The sequence below is a fragment of the Hypanus sabinus genome, chromosome 11 (assembly GCF_030144855.1).
Source record: "Hypanus sabinus isolate sHypSab1 chromosome 11, sHypSab1.hap1, whole genome shotgun sequence".
Classification (NCBI taxonomy): Eukaryota; Metazoa; Chordata; class Chondrichthyes; order Myliobatiformes; family Dasyatidae; genus Hypanus; species Hypanus sabinus.
In genome coordinates, this window is record NC_082716.1 from 74,511,314 (window position 1) to 74,532,557 (window position 21,244).

The following is a 21,244-nucleotide window of genomic DNA, read 5'->3' on the forward strand; positions in this document are numbered from 1 at the left end:
GTGTGAATAATTGCATCAGTTTTCATCATTACAAATCTTTTGAAGACAAAATCAACGGTCAGATGCTGATTTGCAAGATATCAGTCATTTAAAAACTGACGGGCAGACAAAATAAGATCATTATGAAACATTGTTTTGAACTCTTTGTTCAGATTCAAGATTGCAAATTGTAAGATTAAGTAAAGAATGAGGACAGGGAGTCCTTTAGTTCAGAAACTCTGAGAAAATGAGGTATGGAGTAGGAAGTGATTTTGTATGTCCTAATTCCAACAAAATGAGAATTGAAGTAAATCAGCTCTCCCACTCAATGCCATGAATTCATCAATTTCCCATAACTTCTGGACCTAGATTTTCTTTGATATGTGAATGAAAAAAATCAAAGTGATCTTGAAGTTTACTACCAGATAGATGATTAAGAGCTTACTTAAAATATTACCTCCACCCACCCTATCCTTATTCACCCCTTGCTATTTTTTCCAGGAGAGGCATTGATTTATTTATTTTTCACAGGTATTAAGTGTTAATATGAGAAATTTCAGACACGTGTCACCACTGGTCAAATTCACCAATGGCATGAATTTAATGCCCATGTATTTTTCGTCAAATCTTAAATGGCAAATATTAAACAAACTTTACCCCAAAATTTTATGTATTTGTCGTGAAACTACTGCAACACCACCATCTTTCTTAATTTTGTAGTGACACTTTCAACCTTAAGAAAAACTAATATCCCATAAACAACATAAGTTCCTGTCGTTAGCCTTTCCTCTTCAATGCAGGATGGTGACTATTTCATTGTAGCAATACTCAGTTGATCACTTACAAATTCATACAGTTTCTGGCACTTGACTTCTTCCCTGGAGCTATTACTGAAGCCAGCTTGCAAAAGGAAATGCCCTAATACAAAGAACAGCAAATGTTGCTACTGAATGAATGTGTGGTGAGGCGACTGGATACAGCTCCAAGAAATTGACAGTGTGGTGAAGGGCAATACCCATAAACTGCAGGCTCTTTAATAAGTGGGCTCTCTATATAGCTTCTGGAGTACAAATATAATTTAGATGGCTCTGAGAGGTGGCTGATAGGGACACTCATGTTATTTCAGAATGCCTGCACATTAGGGAATGTAACTGAAATAAATTTAAATGTAATTTGTTGTTCTGCCTTTTATTATGGTCTGAAGGAAAATATGTTTGACAATGTTTGGGGGCACCACCTAATGCAGCTCCAAGATGTGGTAATGATTAGTAACAGCAGCTTAGGTTGACCTAGGGGCTTGGAATAACCATACCTTGATCTGCCATTTTACAGAGGTTGAATATTATACCTCCTGACAAACTTTGTGTGCTGTTATTACTGTTCATGTCATTCAGAATAAATTTTGTATATATTGTTAGGGCAACCAAAAATAATAACTAAGTTCCTTTTTAGATATCCCGCAATGGATATATAGGATTTTTAGTTAAGCCAACTTTCAAATGCAATGTAATTTTTTGACAAATCACACAATCCCTTATCAGAAATGAAAGATTTTTTTTTAAAAAAGGTTGTATGCTCTTAGTGATTGTGCATTGTTCTCTATTTCAGAAATTCCATTCATTCCCACCACTGACAAAGCTGACACACCCACTGCATCTGGTAATAATACCACAATGAACAGCAAAGCCTCCAAATAAACAATTTAATTAATCTAGTACAGATTGAATAGAAAAGGTTCAGGTATAGATAAAGGATTACCAAACATAGTAATCTCATCTCCTCTGCTGCCTTTTATCAATTACTTACTAGCAGACAAAATTTCACAGTACTTATAACAGGGAATATATCTTTGCACGTCAACTTGCATTTTAAGAGATGGGCAAAACATTTAAGGCGGGCATGCTGCAGCAATGTGGCTTAGAAAAATCCATGTTTACACAAAATGCTCAGTACTTATTAGAAATACGATGACTGCAATTTCCCAAGGCAGCTAGATAAACAGAATTCTAAAATGTCTTAATCTGCAAAGTGAGATCTCATGGGCAGAGAGCTGCTGAATAGCCTGCAGGCCAAGCTCAGGCAAAAAGGCAGTAGCTGAAATTACTGGTTGATCTTTTTGCATCTTTTTGCTTATAATAGCTTCTGAAATTTATTGAAACCCACAACCTCAGGGTTATAGTGTCAACTAATGTTCCCTACACACATTTCCTAATTCAATTGTGATTATTCAATTAAAGAAACGTTCTATTTGTAATTTTAGGAGTATTCAGTAATAAGAGTATTTACTTGATCTCTGTGTCATTTAAAATAATAACTTGCTCACCCCATGTGTGTGTGATGTTCAGAAGGAAAGCAAGAAGTCTGCTGAGGTGCCCAAGTTTGTCAGAATAAGAAGCCTCAGCTGTGAGAATACAAGGGATCCCAATCATATATGGACTTACAGAGAGAAGACGGACGAGCTTAAGGCTTGGTGCCAGACAGATAACGCCTTTCTCATTGTCAGAAAGACAAAAGAGATGGTTACTGACTTCAGGAGAATTTGTATCATTCACACCCCTCTTCACAACGGTGGCACGGAAATGGAAACTGCAAGCAGTTTCAATCTCCTGGGAGTACAACCTCTCATGGTCCCAGACACATTGTACAAAATCAAGAAAGCTCACCAATGCCTCTACTTCCAAGAAGGTTGAAGAGAGCTGGACTATGCACAACCTTCTACCAATGCAAAGTACAGGACATCCTAACTTGCTGCATCACTACATATTACAGAAACTGCACTGCTGTGGGCAGGAGGGCTCTATAAGGGGTAGTTAAAACTGCCAATTCATCTCCAGCCTACCCAACATCAAGGACACATATACAGAAAGGTGCCAGAAAATGGTCAGCAATATCATGAAAGATCCCACCCACTCTGCTCATGGACTGTTTTTCCCACTCACATCAACGAAGCATCCAAACCAGGACAAGAAGACTCAAAAACAGTTACTTTCCCTAGGCAGTAGGGTTAATCAACACCTCCAACCATTAACCCACCCCTCCACCCCCCCAAACCACTACTACTTTATCATTTCCCATCAGTCACCTTACATAGACACTACTGTACCTTGCATCATTTTATGTACATACAATCAATGTATATAAGCCATTATATTTATTGTTTTTTAAATCATTGTGTTCCTTATCTTACTGTGCATTTTTCTTGTGCTGCATTGGATCCAGAGTAACAATTATTTCATTCTCCTTTACACTTGTGTACTGGAATTGACAATAAACAATCTTGACTTTTGAAATATAATCGGTTAAAGAAAGATTAGAAATTTCCTTTTTCTGGTGCTATCTAATCAGATTATTCATATTCCTACCATTACCGTTATGCATCATGCTCAGAATGCAAGTAAATAAAAAAAAATCTTCACAGCAATCACTATGATTAACATATAAACAGTAGGGATGTTTCTAGTAGCATTAAGTGAAGAGTAGCATTACATTATAGTTTATCAAAAATTGGATACAACACCTTTATTGAGGAGGCAGGACTTGTAAGTCACTGTTCAGGTAAGGGAGGAATATGATATGTCTGTTTTAAATTCATACTACTAATAACAGCTTATATTTCAATATTCAATATGATTTACTTGTGTCGTGTTCCACATAGAACATTATAGCATAGTACAGGCCATTCAGCCCACAATACTGGTCAACCTTTTAACCAACTAACCCTTCCCTCCTACATAGCCCTCCACTTTTCTATCATCCTTGTGCCTATCTAAGAGTTTCTTAAATGTCCTTAATGTATCTGTCTCTACTACCACCCCTGGCAGGGCATTCCACACAATCACCCACTCTCTATGGAAAAAAAACCCTCAATACTTACTTTCAACCACCTTAAAATTATGCCCCCTCATATTAGCCATTGGAAAAAGTCTCTGGTTGATCTATGACTCTTATCAATCTTGTACACCACAATCAAGTCACCTCCACTACAGACAGCATTGTGATAAATCTCCTCTGCACACTCTCTAAAGCTTAAGCATCCTTCCCAAATGAAGAAAGCAGAACTGAATACACTATTCCAGACATTAACATTAACTCAGGGCTCTTGAACCCAAACCCCCAACTAACGAAGACCAACCACAATATATGCCTTCTTAACAACCCTATCCAGTTGCACAGCAGCTTTGAATGATGTATGGACATAGGTCCCAAGATCCCTCTGCTTCTCCACATTGTTAGGAATTCTGCCTTCAAATTCAACCTTCCAAAATGAATCACTTCACACTTTTACAGGTTCAAATCCATATGCCAAGTCTCAGCCTAGTTCTGCATCCTGGCGTAGTCTATGACAACCTTCTACACTATTCACAACTCCACCAACCTTTGTGTCACCTGCAAACTTACTAGCCCACCTGTCCACTACCTCATCCACATCATTTATAAAAGTTATAAAGAGCAAGGTTCCAAGAACAGATCTATGTGACACCACTGGTGATCTACCTCCAGGAAGAATGCTCTCCATCTAAATTAGCCTCTTCTTGTCAACCATTGTTCCTACTCGCTAACATCCATTCCCTGCCTCAATAGGAAAAACCTATCTAGAGCCGCATGCAAGTGCTGCCTAAACAATTTCCTCATTTCTGTTGTGCATTTCCCTGAGTATATGCAATCCCAATTTACACTCCCAAGTTCCTGGCTAATAGCTTCATAATTCCCTTCTTCCCCCAATTAAATACTTTCCCATATCATCTGCTTCTATCCCTGTCAAAGGTAGGCTATGTCAAAAGTCAGGGAATTGTGGTTACTGGCTCCATAATGTTCAGTCACCAAGAGATCTGACACCTGACCTGGTTTGTTGCCTAGCACCATGTCCAATATGGCCTCTCCTCTAGTCAGCTTGTTTACATATTTTATCAGGAATCTTCCTTGGACATACTTAACAAATTCCACCCTTTATACATCTTTTATGTTAGGGAGGTGCCAATCAATATTAGGCAGTTGAAAACACCCATGGCAACACCCCGTTATTTTTATGTCTTTCCAAAATTTCCTTCTTGATCTGTTCCTGTGCTTCTGTTGTTATTTGTGAAAGGGAATCCTGTAGAATACTCCCAACAGAGTGATTGCTCCCTTCCTGTTTCTGACTTTCACCCACACTGCCTCAGTAGACAATCTCACCACAGCATCCTCCCTTTCTGCAGCTGGGATACTATCCCTGATTAGCAACGGCACCCGCCACCCACCTCATTTACCTCCCTCTAAATCTTAGAACAGCCAGCAGCCACTCCTGCCCTCGTGACAATCAAATTTCTGCAAAGGCACAATGTCATAGTTGTATGAACTGACCCATGCACTTTCTGATACACTGAAATTTCTTGCATTAAAATAGACACACCTTAACGCATCCCACAAACTGCAATTTTGCCTTAAGAACAGCCTATCTTTCCTCACAGTCTCTCTATATGCTGCATCTACCTGTGTACCTTCTGAAGGCCAAGAAATAGTCTCAGCCATCTCCAACAGCTCTAGTGTAACTGCCTTCAAGAATTTTGATCTCCCTTGTGCCCCATTTAGAGCAACTCTGCAGTATCCATAAATTGCTCTGCCATATCAGATGCTCATAACATAAAGACCAACTGTAAATGTATGTTTAAGTTAAAGTCGCTGTAATATATATTAATGTAAAAGAGTATAATGTGTGATTAGGCAAAGATATCCACATGTTTAACTACCGAAGTCTAGAGTTAAACACCAATTTGCTACAAAATAGTTAAGAGATTACAAATGAAAAGACACAAGTTAAATACAAATTTTAAAAAACTTTGTTTCTTTCACCATTTCATTTATTATATAATAAAAATCCATTTCTTTTAAACCCTTTCTCTTTCCCAAATAATGTGTAAGAGAAAGCGGGAGAGTGAGTGCATGAGTGAGAGGACAGGAACAGTGTGTAAATGCATGAGTGACGGGAGAGGAAGAGCATAAGAGTGTATGAGTGAGAGGGCAAGTGTGTGAGAGAGTACTTGAGTGAATGGGAGAGTGAGAGAGAGCGAGAGAGAAAAATGGCAAATGTGCACTGATTCTATTTTTGGTCATTTTTAATTTGTGCTGAGCTACAAACAGCACAAGTATGACTTCATCACACACCAACTGCAATAAAGTAACTGCTAAAATTGTTCCAGTTAGAGAATTGCACCAAAACCACTTTAAAATGGTAGATTTATGTATTTCTGATTAAAAAGATAGAGTTGGGTGCTATCTACATGTATCACTTGGTACAAAAAAACCCTACTTGTGAAAATAGATTTTAGTTGTGTATCTCTCAGTACAAACCAAAAAGGCAGAGATAGATACAAAATTTCTGAATTTAAAAACTAGAAAAGGAGACAATATGCCACAATGAACAGGACCTGTCACTTCACTATCTGCTGTTACAGCCCATTCACATTGATTTAACTACTGCATGAGACAGGTGAAAGCAAACAAATTAATATTGCAAACATTAATAAAATCCAAAGAGGTTAATTGAACAGAACCATTACAGCTGGTATATTAAATAACGAAGACAGCATGTTTTTTTTCTGAGGGACGATTTACAGAAAGGCAGAACATTATGCTAAGTAAATAGTAGTTACATAGGTTTAGATGGTGCAATGATTATTGATAAATACAGTGAATATCTGATCACCTTTAATTCATTGTATGCTTTAAGGTGCAATACATTATTTTTGCAATCTGAAAGTAACATTAATGTCAATAACAAACTATGCAATTAAATTTGTCAACTTTTCTAATTTTTAAATTGGAAAATTGTTAAAATTTTATGATGAAATATAAAGTGAATTAGGAAATTAAGTGAAAATGATCATAACTAGAGATGCTAGGAAGTATCAACCTATTTATTCTGCAGGGTTGAACAGAGCACTCAAATTATCCAAACAGCAATGTGACATTTTCTCCCAAGCTTATAATATTTGGCCGACAATTTCACAAAAAACTAACTTTGCACCTGTTTCCTTGTGACATCTGTGCCATTGCTCACCCAAACAATAAGGCATTAACAGGGGCCAAAATGAGGATATTATAGTTGGTAATTTAATGCCGAAGTGAACGTTGTCATTCAACTCCATTTTTAATTTGATTTGCTTTTGCCTTGCAACAGCTGTGTTCAAATGTTAATAAAATGGAACATTTTAATGTGTTCTAAACAATCTTTGAAAAACAGAATGGTTTGGATATAAACTGAATTTTTCATTGAACATGTGTAGGTGGGATATATTTTTGGTCTATTACATAGTCAGCAATAGGTAAGAGCAGTGTAACATTCAGCTCCACTAAAAAGACAGCATATTGACAATGGTTATTCAGGCTTATTGTTCACTGAACTGAACTGTGATTGGCATTTGACATTGAACAATTTCACAATTACTCCATAAATCAAAGCTACTTTCAAATTCTAGAGCATATCATTCATACCAAATAAATATCTTTTGCAACTGGTGATTTTCCCCTCAAGCATCAGTACTATTGACATATTATTTCAGATTATCCAGTGGTTAAAACCAAAAATCCATCTATTTGATTGGGTTTCAAATACAGCAGCAGGATTCTTGATGTTGTTGGGTAGAACTAATTCTTTGTTCAACCAGCTAATGAGAAAGGCAATCCTGAGTGTGGCACAAAGAAGTCAAATGATTTTTGTACCTGCACCATTATAAAAATCTTTAAATAGGTACTGATGCTAAAATCAGATACTTGTGCTAAAATGTTATTTTTCAACTCATAAGCTACTAAATTTTACCTGGAAGGTAGTTGCTTATTTGGCTCTCCCTTGAGCTGTGATTTTATCACCAAAGAGTATTTTACAATACGCTTAGGTAATTTACCAGCTCAGCCAATGGATTCCCTTATCAGCTGTGTTTTATTATTTATGATCATTATTTCAATAAATATATTGCATCAGCATTACTCCTGTCATGAATCACAATGAGCCATAACTTATAAAATCAAATTTGAATGCACTACGTAGACATTAATTTTTAAAAAATGCTCACTGTCATCAGCTCCCTACAAGTAGTCCTTGTATTTCAGAGGATGAATGAATGATGGTTCTGCCCAAAGAAAAAATCCTTTGCCTTTTCTTAAAGAGGGAAATAGATGTGAACCCTTTCAATACACTAATGGAAGTGTAATGAAAACAGCAACAAAATGATACTTTACATAATATATTTATCTTATGTCAGCAAGCAGCACAACTGGATTTTTAATCATTTCTATGTCTGCACTAGATGGACTTCTGAGAAATTTGTAATACATAACTTGAAATATACTATCAGGTTTTCACATTTGTGCTTGGAACGCCAGGTACAGATGATAGGTTTAAAAGTTAGACCACTATTACTAATCTTTTTAGACAATGCTCTATAGCTCAGGACTTTCAATTAATCTTTCCATAATAGTAATAACGGATCTCTTTTATGTCTTTATTCTTCTGCCTAAGTTGATAATAACCAAATGATTGTTCAACATCCATCATAGCCCAAGAGAGTTGTTCTTACATGTATAATTTTGTAGTAATATTTTCCACAAACAAAATATAAGTCAACCTATGTCATCTATGGCTGTCTTACCTCTTATACTACCTGAGAAGAACTGTTTGAAGAAATTCCCACCCCACAAGAGTGATGATATAGAATTTGCAGTTTGTACTCAACAATCATCTTTAAAAGACTGAGGTGGGAAAAAAAGGATTGGGTAATGTTTAAAAAAAAGTGCTGTCTGAAAAATAAACACTATAGAATAAAATACAAATTTGATTTTTCAGACTAGAAGACAATCTACCATTGGAAAACTGGTAGTATAAGCACAATTCTTTGCCTAATTCTTGCAGACCAATTCTCCAATGCAATAAAAAAATCCAACAAGTATTGTATAATGTCAATTTGGGTTGACCCATACTGTAACGCCACTGTTCTTGAGAAGCGTAGACAAGCCAATGAAACAGTTTAGTCCCAAGACAGTCTTTTGTAGAACTCCTCCAACCTCTCAGAAATGAATGGCACCAATCAGAGACCTTCAGATTATTTAGAATCTCAGGTGGGATTTGTGCTTCACCATGTACCTATTGTGTTGAATAAAAAAAAAGACACATTGTCACACAACAAATATTATTCAAATTGCAATACCTTGCTGCATAACATTAATACTAATTGATAGATTAAGCAAGTCATGTAATTCAGTTCTGACAAAATGTATTTTGTTGCTGCCTCAAAAAATGGGCACAACCTTTAGATTATATTGTACTTTTCTACATACTGACATCCCTGGAAGTACGAGCTGAATGGTTTACAGTCAGGACGAAGGGTTGAATTTGAACAATGCCTTACTTGCTAAATGTCCTCTACACCTGCTGTGTATCTCAATGAATTCTAACTTTAGAAACGAAGATGAGATAAACATACTAGTTGAAAGATATTCTTCATAAATGCATCAACTCTTGGCTCATATAACTCAGTTCATGTCTTCTAATTACAACCGGTGTACAAATAATAGCCGTAAGAACTAGTATTGAATCTCTGTAATGAATGTGGGCAAAAATGAATTAAAACAAAAAAAATATTCATTTGACTTCATTCAAAATATGAGAATTTAGGTAATCCAATTATATAAACAGCTTCTTGGGCAGTTCCTTAGAATTGAGGATGTTTTGCATCAACACCTGCTTTATGAATTCCGAGATGACTGATGAAGCCATTGTGGGAACTACAGACTTGTCTACACAAGGGTAAGAGACTCCTGACCGACTGAGCAGATGGGTGGAGTACAAAACTACTTCTGCTGAGTTTCTGTGTGCTTCCAATGCATTGACTCAAGGTTTTCTGCGTCAGACCGAAAGAATTCCTCCCAGTCATGTACCTGCAATTCCCAGGAGTCAGCAATGATATTTGATTTGTTCAATGAGATGTTGAGCATCATGAAACAAAAATTTCTGTGAGCACCATTCTGAGCCCTCCCAGCTACTGGATGCTCATGTCGACAGGTATTTTTTTGCTGGAGTTCTGCTTTCCGATGCCTGTACAGCCATTTCTTTACCCTTCAGGAATAAAGTTCTCATTCCAGCAGTGCCTTACAGTGGCAGTTAATTACCTTTTGAGTTTATGGTCATTCTCATCAAACCAGTCCTGGTTATTCTTGTTAAAGGAACTAAGAACCTCTTCATTATACTAATTAAGATATGCACTCCACACCTCCACTGGTAGTCAACAGCTCGTGAAACACTGCCAAAGAATTTGCTTTTGGAACAAGTGCTGTCATTTTCCTTTTTGTTACATCAGAATAACTATATGTTACTCTGAAATGAATTTCACAGAATGAAGGAGAATGAATCCAGTATGTCATTGAACATTTTTGTTATAATGGGCACACAGTAAACACATACTGTTCCATTTCTTGCAGTCCATTTTAACTTTTAGGGCTGTAATGCCTAATAAGAATTTTTTTTTAAGAATCAGCCTGTCAGTCATTTTAGGTCCAGTCAGAAATGCGGTACTTAACAATCAAAACCATCAGAATAAAATCACAGCTTAAGGTAACAACACATCAGAAACAACAATGAACTCTATTTTTAAGATCATATACATATTAAGAACCTTTTGTGCACTATTAAATGGTTTTCAAGAAATAGAAGTGAGTTTATTTTGCATACATTCTTAATGTTTAAAATATTTCGAGGAACATGGAATATTGGCCAAACACAAACAAATGGCATTCAGAGTGGCATCCTGGATGGCATGGATGAGCTGGGCAGAAGATTCTGATTCTATGGTGTGAAGCTCTATGACTTTATGCATTTATGCATTAATATATTGGGACTAATTTAGTTTTATTTTGAGATGTGAATTAATTGCAATGGGAAAGCTAACACTTTTAGCATGGCAAAAACGAAAACAGACAGAATTTTGAAAACACATACAGTTTTAAGATTTACGTTCTCTGCTTGTTTAATACCCAGGAACTTTGCCAACATGCCAGGGCTTTCGTGCTTCACAGAGTACACACTCTGCTAGGATATCCCATCCAACAAAAATAAGTCCATTTCAACAATGTTTTCCATGAACATCTGAATAGCAAATACTTTAAAAAAATTGTACCAATTCTTTGCTTCTTGCTATCTTTGCAGCATTCTACTTACATTGAGACAATGTTGAGCTCCATAATGTACCTGTTGCTCAAGTTGCCCCCTCTCAACCCTCTACACCAGGGGTTCCCAACGTGGGTCCAAGGATCCATGGCATAAAAAAGGTTGGGAACCTCTGCTCCACACCCACACAAAATAAACATTTTCTTTGAAAGCTATAATAAAAAGAGACTCCAGCCAAAAACCTTTTGTACAGAGGATTTTTCATGCTTTTGCCATTTATGAGGGACCTATTAATTATGTACCAAGTACTTCTACTCTTAGGAAATGAATAAACTTGACAGATTGCCAAAAAGGTTCTACACAATTTTTCTATTGAATTTTCTTTTTAAAAAGAAACTAGATCAATTAAGATTAAAAAGAGTAAAAGATGTATTATCATCTGGCAAAGTGTCTTGCTAGCTATCACTAGATTTGTTGCACTATACTGTGATGGAACTGATATTGGTACTGTGCTGCTAATGTATGTAGTGTTGAAGTACATGAAGCTACTGAGCCAAGGGAGAATTGCCTATTCTTAACAGTTAATTTGTCAGAGTGATTGTATCTCCAGCTACTGAACTGTCACTGCTTACTCTACTTTTAATATTATATACAAGTGGTTGCTCTCAAATTAATTCTTAGAACTGATTTTCTTTTTTTTTCAAGGCCCAGTAACAGAGCTAAAAAAATGTAGAACCTTTTTGGCAATCTATCAAGCTAATTCATTTGTTTAAAAAGCAGTCAGTGGCTTGGATATTAGGTTGATACACCAGCAGAGAGAAAGTGCTTCAATGATTAAGGAGTTGGAGATTAAGGAGGCTTTCACTTGATCGATAATTTAATCTGCAGTTTCCTATCTACTTTGCCAGATATGCGATGGGGAAGGGTTGACCAGTCACTTATTAATGCAACAGCATTTATTTATAGCATCTTTAACATATTAAAATGCTTCAATGTTGTTTCCACTTTTGCAAATTGAATCTAAAGTTGATCCATGAAGTAATTGTTGAAAACTAAGGACAGAATATCAACAGTTCAGGGAACTGAAAACCAAACTGCTGATGTTACATTAATTAGGGATCCACGCAAGTCTAGGTGTTTCAAATGCTGTAAATACAGTACAGAGGTAGAGAGGAGCAAATGCCATATACAGATCTGTCAATAAGGAAAATAGTACTAAAATGAAGGAAAAGTTAGCAGGAAAAGCAGTGTAGGCCTGGTAGCACGTACAGTGTGCAAGCTACAGGGAATCATTGCCTGTGGCAGCAACACGACCTAAAGCACCTGGGAGGGAATGCTGAAGGAGAGAAAGTGATACATGGGGCAAGTGGGAGGGAGAGAGAAGGGGAGGGCTGAGTGAGAAAGGGAGGAGTAAGTGTGAGGAAGAGTGCAGAAGTGGAAGGGCTGGGGAGAAGAATGGGCGAGGGAGAGAGTTAACATTGTAGGGAGAGGGGGATGCCGGGAGTGTGAGAGGTGGTGCGGCAGAGGGAGACAATGGAGAGAGGAAGGAGAGCTAAGGGGTTGGGAAAGGGCAGAAGGGGGAGTGTGAGGGTGGAACGACAAGAAGGCGATGAGAGGATACAAAGTCGGGGTTGTACGGACCAGAGAGGGGAATAGGAGAAGGCCAGAGGGCAATGGGAGGGAGGGTGGGTGGGGCAGAGATCGGCAGGGTGGTTCTTAGAGTAATATAGCAGAGAAACAGGCCATTCGGCTACTGGTTATACAGACTACAGCATCCTTCCTGCTAGTCCTAGTTGCCCATGTTTGGCTAATAACCCTCCAAACCCTTCCCTCCATGTACCTAACCAAATGCCCCTTAAATGTTGTAATTGTATCTGCCTCCACTTCTTCCTCTTAGCTTATTCCAGGTACTCACTATCCTTCGTGTAAATAAGTTAACTCTCAAGGCTCTCCCCTACCTTTTATCTGTGTCCTCTAGTTTTGGATTCCCCAAACCTGAGGAAAAGACCATGACCATCCACCTAAGTTATTAATCTCATGAATTTATAAACCTCCATGAGGTCACCCCTCATTCTCCTGTACTCCAATAAATAATGATCCTCTGCATATATCTCAAACCCTCTGGTCCTGGCATCATCCTCAAAAATTTTTCACCTTCATAATGTCTTTCCGACGACAGGCTGATCAAACCTGTACACGATACTGTTAAGTGTGACCTCACCAGCAACTTACATAACTTCCACATAATGTTCCTACTCCTAAACCTAATGCCCTGTCTGATAAAGGCCAGAATGTTAACAGCCTTCTGTTTCACTGAAACATCTACTTTCAGTGAACTGTGCACTTATAGTCCCAAATCCCTCTGTTCTACAACACTCATTAGTGCCCTGCTTTTCACTATATACTGTAGGTCCAAATGCCCTATGTCCAAAATGCATCATCTCACACTTAACTAAGCCATTCCTCAGCCTATTGTCCTAATGATGTTTGACTATCAACAAGACCCTCTAAGAATCAGCAGCTAACTCACTGATTGTGACATGTAGATTTACAGCCAAATCAATTACATAAATAGGCCTTCAGTCAGAAAATTTATCATCAACCATCACCTTCTGCTTCTTATTATCAAGCCAACTCTGAATCCACATTGCAAGCTCTCCTTGAAACCTAAGCAACCTCATCTTTCAGATCAGCCTATCATATGGGACCTTGTCAGAGGCTGCAAAGTCCATAAGTACTATATGCACTGCCCTATATCCATCTATCACCTTAGTTACCTCTTCAAGAGAGTCCAAAAAATTTGTTGTATATAACCTCACGCAGAAAAAACAATGCTGACTTTTCCTGATCAGGCTTTAACTATCTGACTGAAGACAGATCTTGTCCAGCAGAATTAGAAGAGTGAGTGGAGGGGAAGGGAAACAGCAAGTGAGGGGGTGGTGGGGAAGAGCAAATGAGGAGGGATCAAATGGGGGAGGAGAAGGCAAAATGGTGAAGGAGAGGGCGAGTGGGGGAAGAGGGCAAGGGTTGAAGATGAGCTTCAATCAAATTGTGGTAGACTCATTTTCAGGAATGAACATGTCCAACGTGACAGATACAATTTGTCTGGCATTTACCTGTCCAAAGTCTCCCAGAAACGTAGCAATACAGCTCTGTCAAGGTGGCGCTTGTGGTGGCTCAGTTCCAGAACAGTCACATCCCACTTCTGAACATTTGGATCCAGGCGCATCTCATCATACTTGAGATGGAATGCCTTGACTGGGAAAAGAGTGGCCAATACAGCTATTAATCAATGCGAAACAGAACAGTATCAGGCTTAAAACAAGATAGTTGAATTTATTTAACCCTTACTGAACTTTGGGGCATACCATAGAGTTAAGAGTTTTATATTCCCCAGAGGCAAGAATGCAACCAATGTACTCCTTGTATACATCAGGTCAATGTAGCTGCAAGTCACATACATTATTGTTTTAAACTCCAAGAAAGGTATACTGCACAAAAGCCAAAATTGTAATTTAAAATATGATCATTTTATTTATCTCCCATAAATGTGATCTATATATAACCAAACAGCATTTAGTCTCCATAAATCCAGAAATTGCATGGTGGGTTACATTTGCAACTACTTCAAAAGTCAAACTTCTGTCAAAGGAAGATGTTAATGGATGAAGGGAGTCAAAGTACGGATTAACTCTGACTTACTGAATAAAGGAAGAGGCTTGAGGAGCTGAATGACCTACTGATGTACCAATTAAATATGTAATACACCATATGGCCTGGAAGCTATTGAGATTTCTTTCATATCAGCACTGAAATATATAATTAATAACAGTGGATAAATCAATAAATAATGAACTGCAGTGATAAGGGAACTATCTCAACTTATAATGATGATCACAATTCATTACTCACTTAACCTTTAAATTGGGATTTGAAAGGACACAGAATCTTACATGGTTTGGTGGGAAATTCATGGTGCCATAATTTTTATTTGCTGGTTGAATGGGTGCTTTGGGTTCATTGCTTATTCTTCATGCTTATGTTCTTAAATTTTGACATATATTATTCTAATATGTCACAATGCTCTGATTCATGTCCACAAACTTTATGCAACTGGATCAAACAGAATTCTTAAATTCTTCCAAAAATTAAACTGGACACAGCAAGGATTAAGAGATTCAAGTGCCAAAAACTCCAACAACACAGGATCCAAGTGAAGGTTAAGAGTTTGATGTTAACATAGCTTCTAAAGTCAGAGGCAGGATATTTTTACATTAACATGCTGCACAGCAGAGTGACAGCAAACAAACATGTTAAGAAATTGCTAAAAGTGAAGGAAAACGTGAACATCCAACATCTAATGTCTTTGCAATGGTAAGAAAATCAAGAAGGGGGGAAAAAAAAGGCTGAAAGGCACTTCTACGGTAGTATCAGAACCATAATCAACTACAGCACTCAATGGGAAGCTTGCTAAGTATATGAAGTAGAATCTTTTTCATTGTTCGGGAGACTGGTACTAGTAGTTTTGCTCTTGCATTGAGCCACTAAGATTTCAATTGGCCAGATCTTTATTGTGGTAACCATTCTGTTATTCTGTATGAACAAGCAAGCAAAATGCTCTGGCTGAGTTTGAGAGCATTGTTACACCACATTCAACCAGCTGAGTGGTAAGCAGGTCAACATTCTCCCAGTTTGAAACTGGTGGGTACATAACCTCTGACCTGCTCTAGTACATAAAAGTTTTGCAAGTTATATTCATAAATCTAACTTATTTATTTAATCTTTGGTGTGACACGGTAACCTAGCAATTAGTGTAACGCTTTATGGTGCCAGCAACCAGGGTTCAATTCCCGCCACTGTCTGTGAGGTGAATGTACATGCTCCCCACAACCATGTGGATTTCTCCCGCGTGCTCTGGGTTAACTGGTCACTTGGGTGTAATTAGGTACCACAGGCTCATTGGGCCATAAAGGCCCGTTACTAGGCTGTATCTCAAAATAAAAAAAAACGAAAACCAAAGTTCAGCTGACCAATATAACATGAGAAATTAGACACTTCTTTATATCCTGTGTAATGACAACACATCAGCAATTCTTAACCTTACTACCAGATTTATACTACAAGGTCAGTATTTGGTGTCATTAGTCATTTAACCCAGGAACAGAATGAGGCCATTCAGCCCATGAGTCTGCTCCACCATTCCATCATGGCCCCTCAAAAACTAGTCTTTTCCCATAACCTTCGACACCCTCACTGATCAAGAATCCATCAACCTTGACCTGTCCTACACATTCAATGAAAATGCTACCTGAATTAGACATTAAATACAAGATCAAGACTTGGTCACCTTAGGACTCATGTAAATTAATTTAAGGATCTGATTTGGTAGATACAGAGTCCAGAAGAGATAATAAGTTTAATATTAGAGCCTGGCCATTTTGCAGAGATGTGGGCAAGCTCCTTTTCCATAGGAATGGGAGTGTGTAAATTTAGAATTATCTTTTCTCAAAGAGATACCAGATCAATAAAAAAGCTTGAACCGAGACAGATAAGAGTTTTAAAAATAGAAAATACTGGAAACTTAGGACAGGCGGCATTTGTGGGACCAAAAGAGACTTAACAATTCAGTTGATTATCTTCCATAAACCTTTCCAGCACCTGCAGTTTTTAGCTTTTCAATTACTGATAAGGATTTTACTTGGCAAGAATATTAAGGGGATAGAATGAAGAAGATAAATGCAACCAAGGTACTGATTCTTCATGATATGATCAAATAATAGAGTAGGGTCATGGGATGAATGGTTGATTACTGCTTCTAAATAGTTACCACAATGAACGTTTTAAATAAAATGTTAAATAGCATTTGGTAATACAAATGAGCAATGAGGAACTCAATATGGGCCTGACCTAGATTCATCAAAAGTTACCTAAGCTAGAAAATAGCAAGGAGATGAAGTCCATTTGGTTTGTATTAAGAGGAAAGCTTGTTTGAAAATATAATGTGAATTATATGAATGAATGTGCATTAGCAGGGCAGGAAAGCAAAAATCTAAGGATGGTGTATATTGCATTTTTTGAAGTATCACAGATGAGGTGTTAAACAATATTAGAGATTGTGAGAACTGGAACTAATAATCATGGAATGAAGACTGGTGAGCAAACAGTAGATATAAGTGAGCTATTAATGGGCAGCTGGATTGTAACTTCCAAGTACTATTAAAGATCTTAAATCAGGCTTTAGATATGTATATGCTGAAACAATGCTTTAGATGAAGGGATCAAAAGATCTAGAATATCAAACCAGTTGAGAACATAAACCACAAGGATAAGGCACCTTAAGCTAAAGAAAATGATAGGTGCAGTATAATGTGGTGAAATTTTGCAATTTGGTAGAATACTTGAAAAGAATACCAAGAAAAAAAAAGGCCTGGTATACAAATAAAGAAAATTAATATGTAGGTACAACAAATTAGAGGGATTATACTAGTAAATTTATTGCAAAGATGTTAGGGCATGATCAATGAACTACTGTTGTAACTACACAAGCTTATGGAGAGATTATAATTGTAGCTTCAAGATTAGTTTTGGTCTCCCTACTCAGAGGAACACAATAGTTCATGAGACTGACTTCTGGCAGCAGAGTACTGCCACGTGAAAAGATGAAAACAACACACACATAGATGTTCCACCAGCATTTTGTGTGTGTTGTTTGAATTTCCAGCATTTGCAGATTTCTTTGTGTTTGCTCATGTGAAAAGATGAGGTGAGGTGATGGGTGTACGTGGTGACACAGGGCAAGATAGTACAAAGTCAGCATGGTTTTCCTTCAAGGAAAATCCTGCCTGATGAACCTGTTGGAATTCGTTGAAGAGACTGCAAGTAGGCTAGATAAAGGTGATGCAGTGGATGCTGTATATTTGGACTTTCAGAAGGCCTTTGACAAGGTGCCACACACGAGGCTGTTTAACAAGTTAAGTGCTCATGGTATTACAGGCAAGTTAAAACATGGTTAGAGCATCAGCTGATTGGTAGGAGGCAGCGAGTGGGAAAAAAATGATCCTTTCTGGTTGGCTGCGAGTGACTTGTGGTGTTCTGCAGGGGTCAATGTTGGGACCAGTTCTTTTTATGCTGTATATCAATGATTTAGATGATGGAATGGCTTTGTTGCCAAGTTTACAGATGACACAGAGATTGGTTGAGTGGCAGGTAGTGTTGAGGAAACAGGTAGGATACAGAAGGACTTGAGATAGATTTGGAGAATGGGCAAGCAAGTGGCAAATGAAATACAATGTTGGAAAATGCATGGTCATGCACTTTGGTAGTAGAAATACATGTGAAGACTATTTTCTAAATGGTGAGAAAATCCAAAAATCTGGGATGTAAAGGAACTTTGGAGTCCTTATGCAGAACACCCTAATGGTTAACCTGCAGGCTGAATCAGTGGTGAGGAAGGCAAATGTCATGTTAACATTCATTTCAAGAGGTCTAGAATACAACAGCAAGGATGTGATGCTGAGGCTTTATAAGGCACTGTTGAGGCCTCACCTTGAGTATTGTGAACATCTTAGAAAAGATGTGCTGCATTGGAGGGGGTCCAGAGGAGGTTCACAAGGATGATTTCAGGAATGAAAGGGTTATCATAAAAAGAACATTTAATAGCTCTGGGTCTATACTCGGTGGAATTCAGAAGGATGGAGTAGGGTGGGGGGTGGGGGTGAAATCTCATTGAAACCTTTCGAATCTTGAACGGCTTAGACAGAGTAGATGTAGAAAGGATGTTCTCATGGTAGGAGAGTCTAGGTCAAGAGGGCACAGTCTCAAGATAGAGGAGCACGACTTTTGAAACAGAGAAGCGGAAAATTTCTTTAGCCACAGGATGGTGAATTTGTGGCCATCTACAGCTGTGGTGGCCAGGTTGTTTTGTGTATTTAAGGCAGAGATTGATAGGTTCTTGATTGGACATGGCATCAAAGGTTATGGGGAGAAGGCCAGGAACTGGGTTTGAGGAGGAGAGAGAAAAAATGATCGGCCATGATTGAATGGCGGAGCAGACTCGATGGGCCAGATGGTCTAATTCTGCTCCTATGTCTTATGGTCTAAGATCAAATCCAATGGATCTATCTTTGGTGATGTTTTGAATGGGGTGGAGGGGAATTGGAACCTTATTGAAACTTTTAACATTATTTTTGGTTGCTGAGAGAATGTTGCTCCTCACTGGAGAATCTAGAATTTTGAGAGTCATCATCTCCAGATAGAGACGCTATATTCCACTTGTTATATTCAATATAGGGTTCAGCAGGTTTTTTAACATTTGGGAAATCAAGGGATTATAGAGCAGTGAAGCGTTATGTAGATTGATAAGAGGAGGGTCAGATGGTCTACACTATCTACAGTTCACGGAATGATATAAAAGTAGTAGTATTACTTTTTGCGAAGATGTCCACAGGGGAACCATCAGGTAATAACCACGGCCATCCTTTGAACTGCCAGGCAGCTCCTTGTACAAAAACTGCCACAACACGATCCCTGAAAGAAAAATGAAAAACAAGAAACTGTGAAATTTCTTCCATTGTATTAAAAAATCACTTCTAGGTTTCAGAGGAAAAGAGAAGAGTAATATTTTAAACACTACAATTTCAACAAAGGGTATTCTTCTCCTGATCATTTCTGAACTTTCATTTTTCTTTCCCTCCAAACTTCGATTACACGTGCAGTTTCTCTTTAAAATAATAAGCTGAAATCCAAGTTAACCACTGTTCATGTGGTTCTTCATTTATATCAATTTTACTTTATTGGCAGCTCTCTTGTAGCTTTCCTCAAAGTGCGTCAGAGGATTTTCTCTATTAATCCCCAGACAACATAATCAGTGCTCCACTTGATGATGAATGAACAACTGCATTCTAAAGATTATCATGGGTGTATCAGTGCTACTTTTACATAAGGACATAAGAAACAGGAACAGGAATAGGTCATGGACTTCTGGTTTCCCTCCCCTGAAGTCCTTGGTCTTGCTGACATTGGATGAACGGTTGTTGTTATGACACCACTCAGCCAAATTTTCAATCTCCCTCCTCATCAGAAACTTGAATTTGGTATTAAAGCTGTGTTTAGCCCCAAGTCATAGGTGTAAAGCGAGTAGAGCAGGGAGCTAAGCACACTGTCCTGTGGTTTACCTGTGCTAATGGAGAGCCTGGAGGAGATGTTATTGCCAATATGAACTGACTGGGTCTAAAGGTGAGAAACTCCAGGTTTCAATTGCACAAGGAGGTATTGAGGCCAAGGTCTTGGAGCTTATTGATTAGCTTTCAGGGGATAATGATATTAAATGCCGAGCTGTAATCGACAAAGAGGATCGTAATGTTTGCACCTTTGCTGTCCAGTTGTTCCAAGGTTGAGTGAAGAGCCAATGGAATGACATCTGCTGTGGACCTGTTGCTTCAGTAGACAAACTGAAGTGGATCCAAATTACCTCTCAGGCAGAAGCTGAAATGTTTCATCACCAGCCTCTCCAAACACTTCATCACTGTGGATGTAAGTGCAACTAGGCGATTTGCAATTGGAAATATATCAATCAGATAAGAAATATTAATTATATTCAGCATACAAGTCTTTTGAAATGGTAATTATGTTATGCAACACTTGCACAAAAACAGCTCGTCTAGCTGCACGATCAAATAGAACTATCAGTTACACTTTGAAAAAAAAATTTAACACAATAATGCCAACATGGGTAAAGCCCCAATAACTTAGAAAGAGGTGCTTTCAGAATTTTTTTTCAACTTCCTCTTGCAAACCCTTAAGACTGAGATGAAGGATTCAGTATCAATGGATTTTCTTAAAATATTCTTTACCAAAGTTTTATATTGTGATTGCTATACCCGCTTCACTCCCCAGCAGTTTAAACATTTCAAGTCAACCTGTTAGGAAGTAAAGCTCACTTTAGCTTATGATCAGTGACACAGATCGATGCTGGCCTTTTGCTGGCAGACTGAAATAAATAACTTCCTGCACTTGAGACTTCTTGCAAATGCAGTTCTTAAAATAAGAGCTCTAGGCAAAGAACACAGGTCACTTCAGGGAATAATGAGTGGAGAAGGATTAACTGTGCCTCTGACCTACTGTTTATTTAGC

General features: G+C 37.9%; 1 protein-coding gene across 1 annotated transcript in view; it reads right to left on the minus strand.

Moving 5' to 3' along the window:
- Positions 1-1,666: 1,666 nt before the first annotated feature.
- cdc73 (cell division cycle 73, Paf1/RNA polymerase II complex component, homolog (S. cerevisiae)) overlaps positions 1,667-21,244 on the minus strand; it is a 287,498-nt gene continuing 267,920 nt past the window's right edge. Inside the window, exons 15-17 of the mRNA XM_059984716.1 lie at positions 19,539-19,639; positions 14,230-14,371; positions 1,667-9,094 (exon numbers count right to left, since the gene is read on the minus strand). Of these exons, the coding sequence (XP_059840699.1) occupies positions 9,058-9,094; positions 14,230-14,371; positions 19,539-19,639 (280 nt within the window). The 3' untranslated portion in view covers positions 1,667-9,057. The remainder of the gene's footprint in view (positions 9,095-14,229; positions 14,372-19,538; positions 19,640-21,244) is intronic.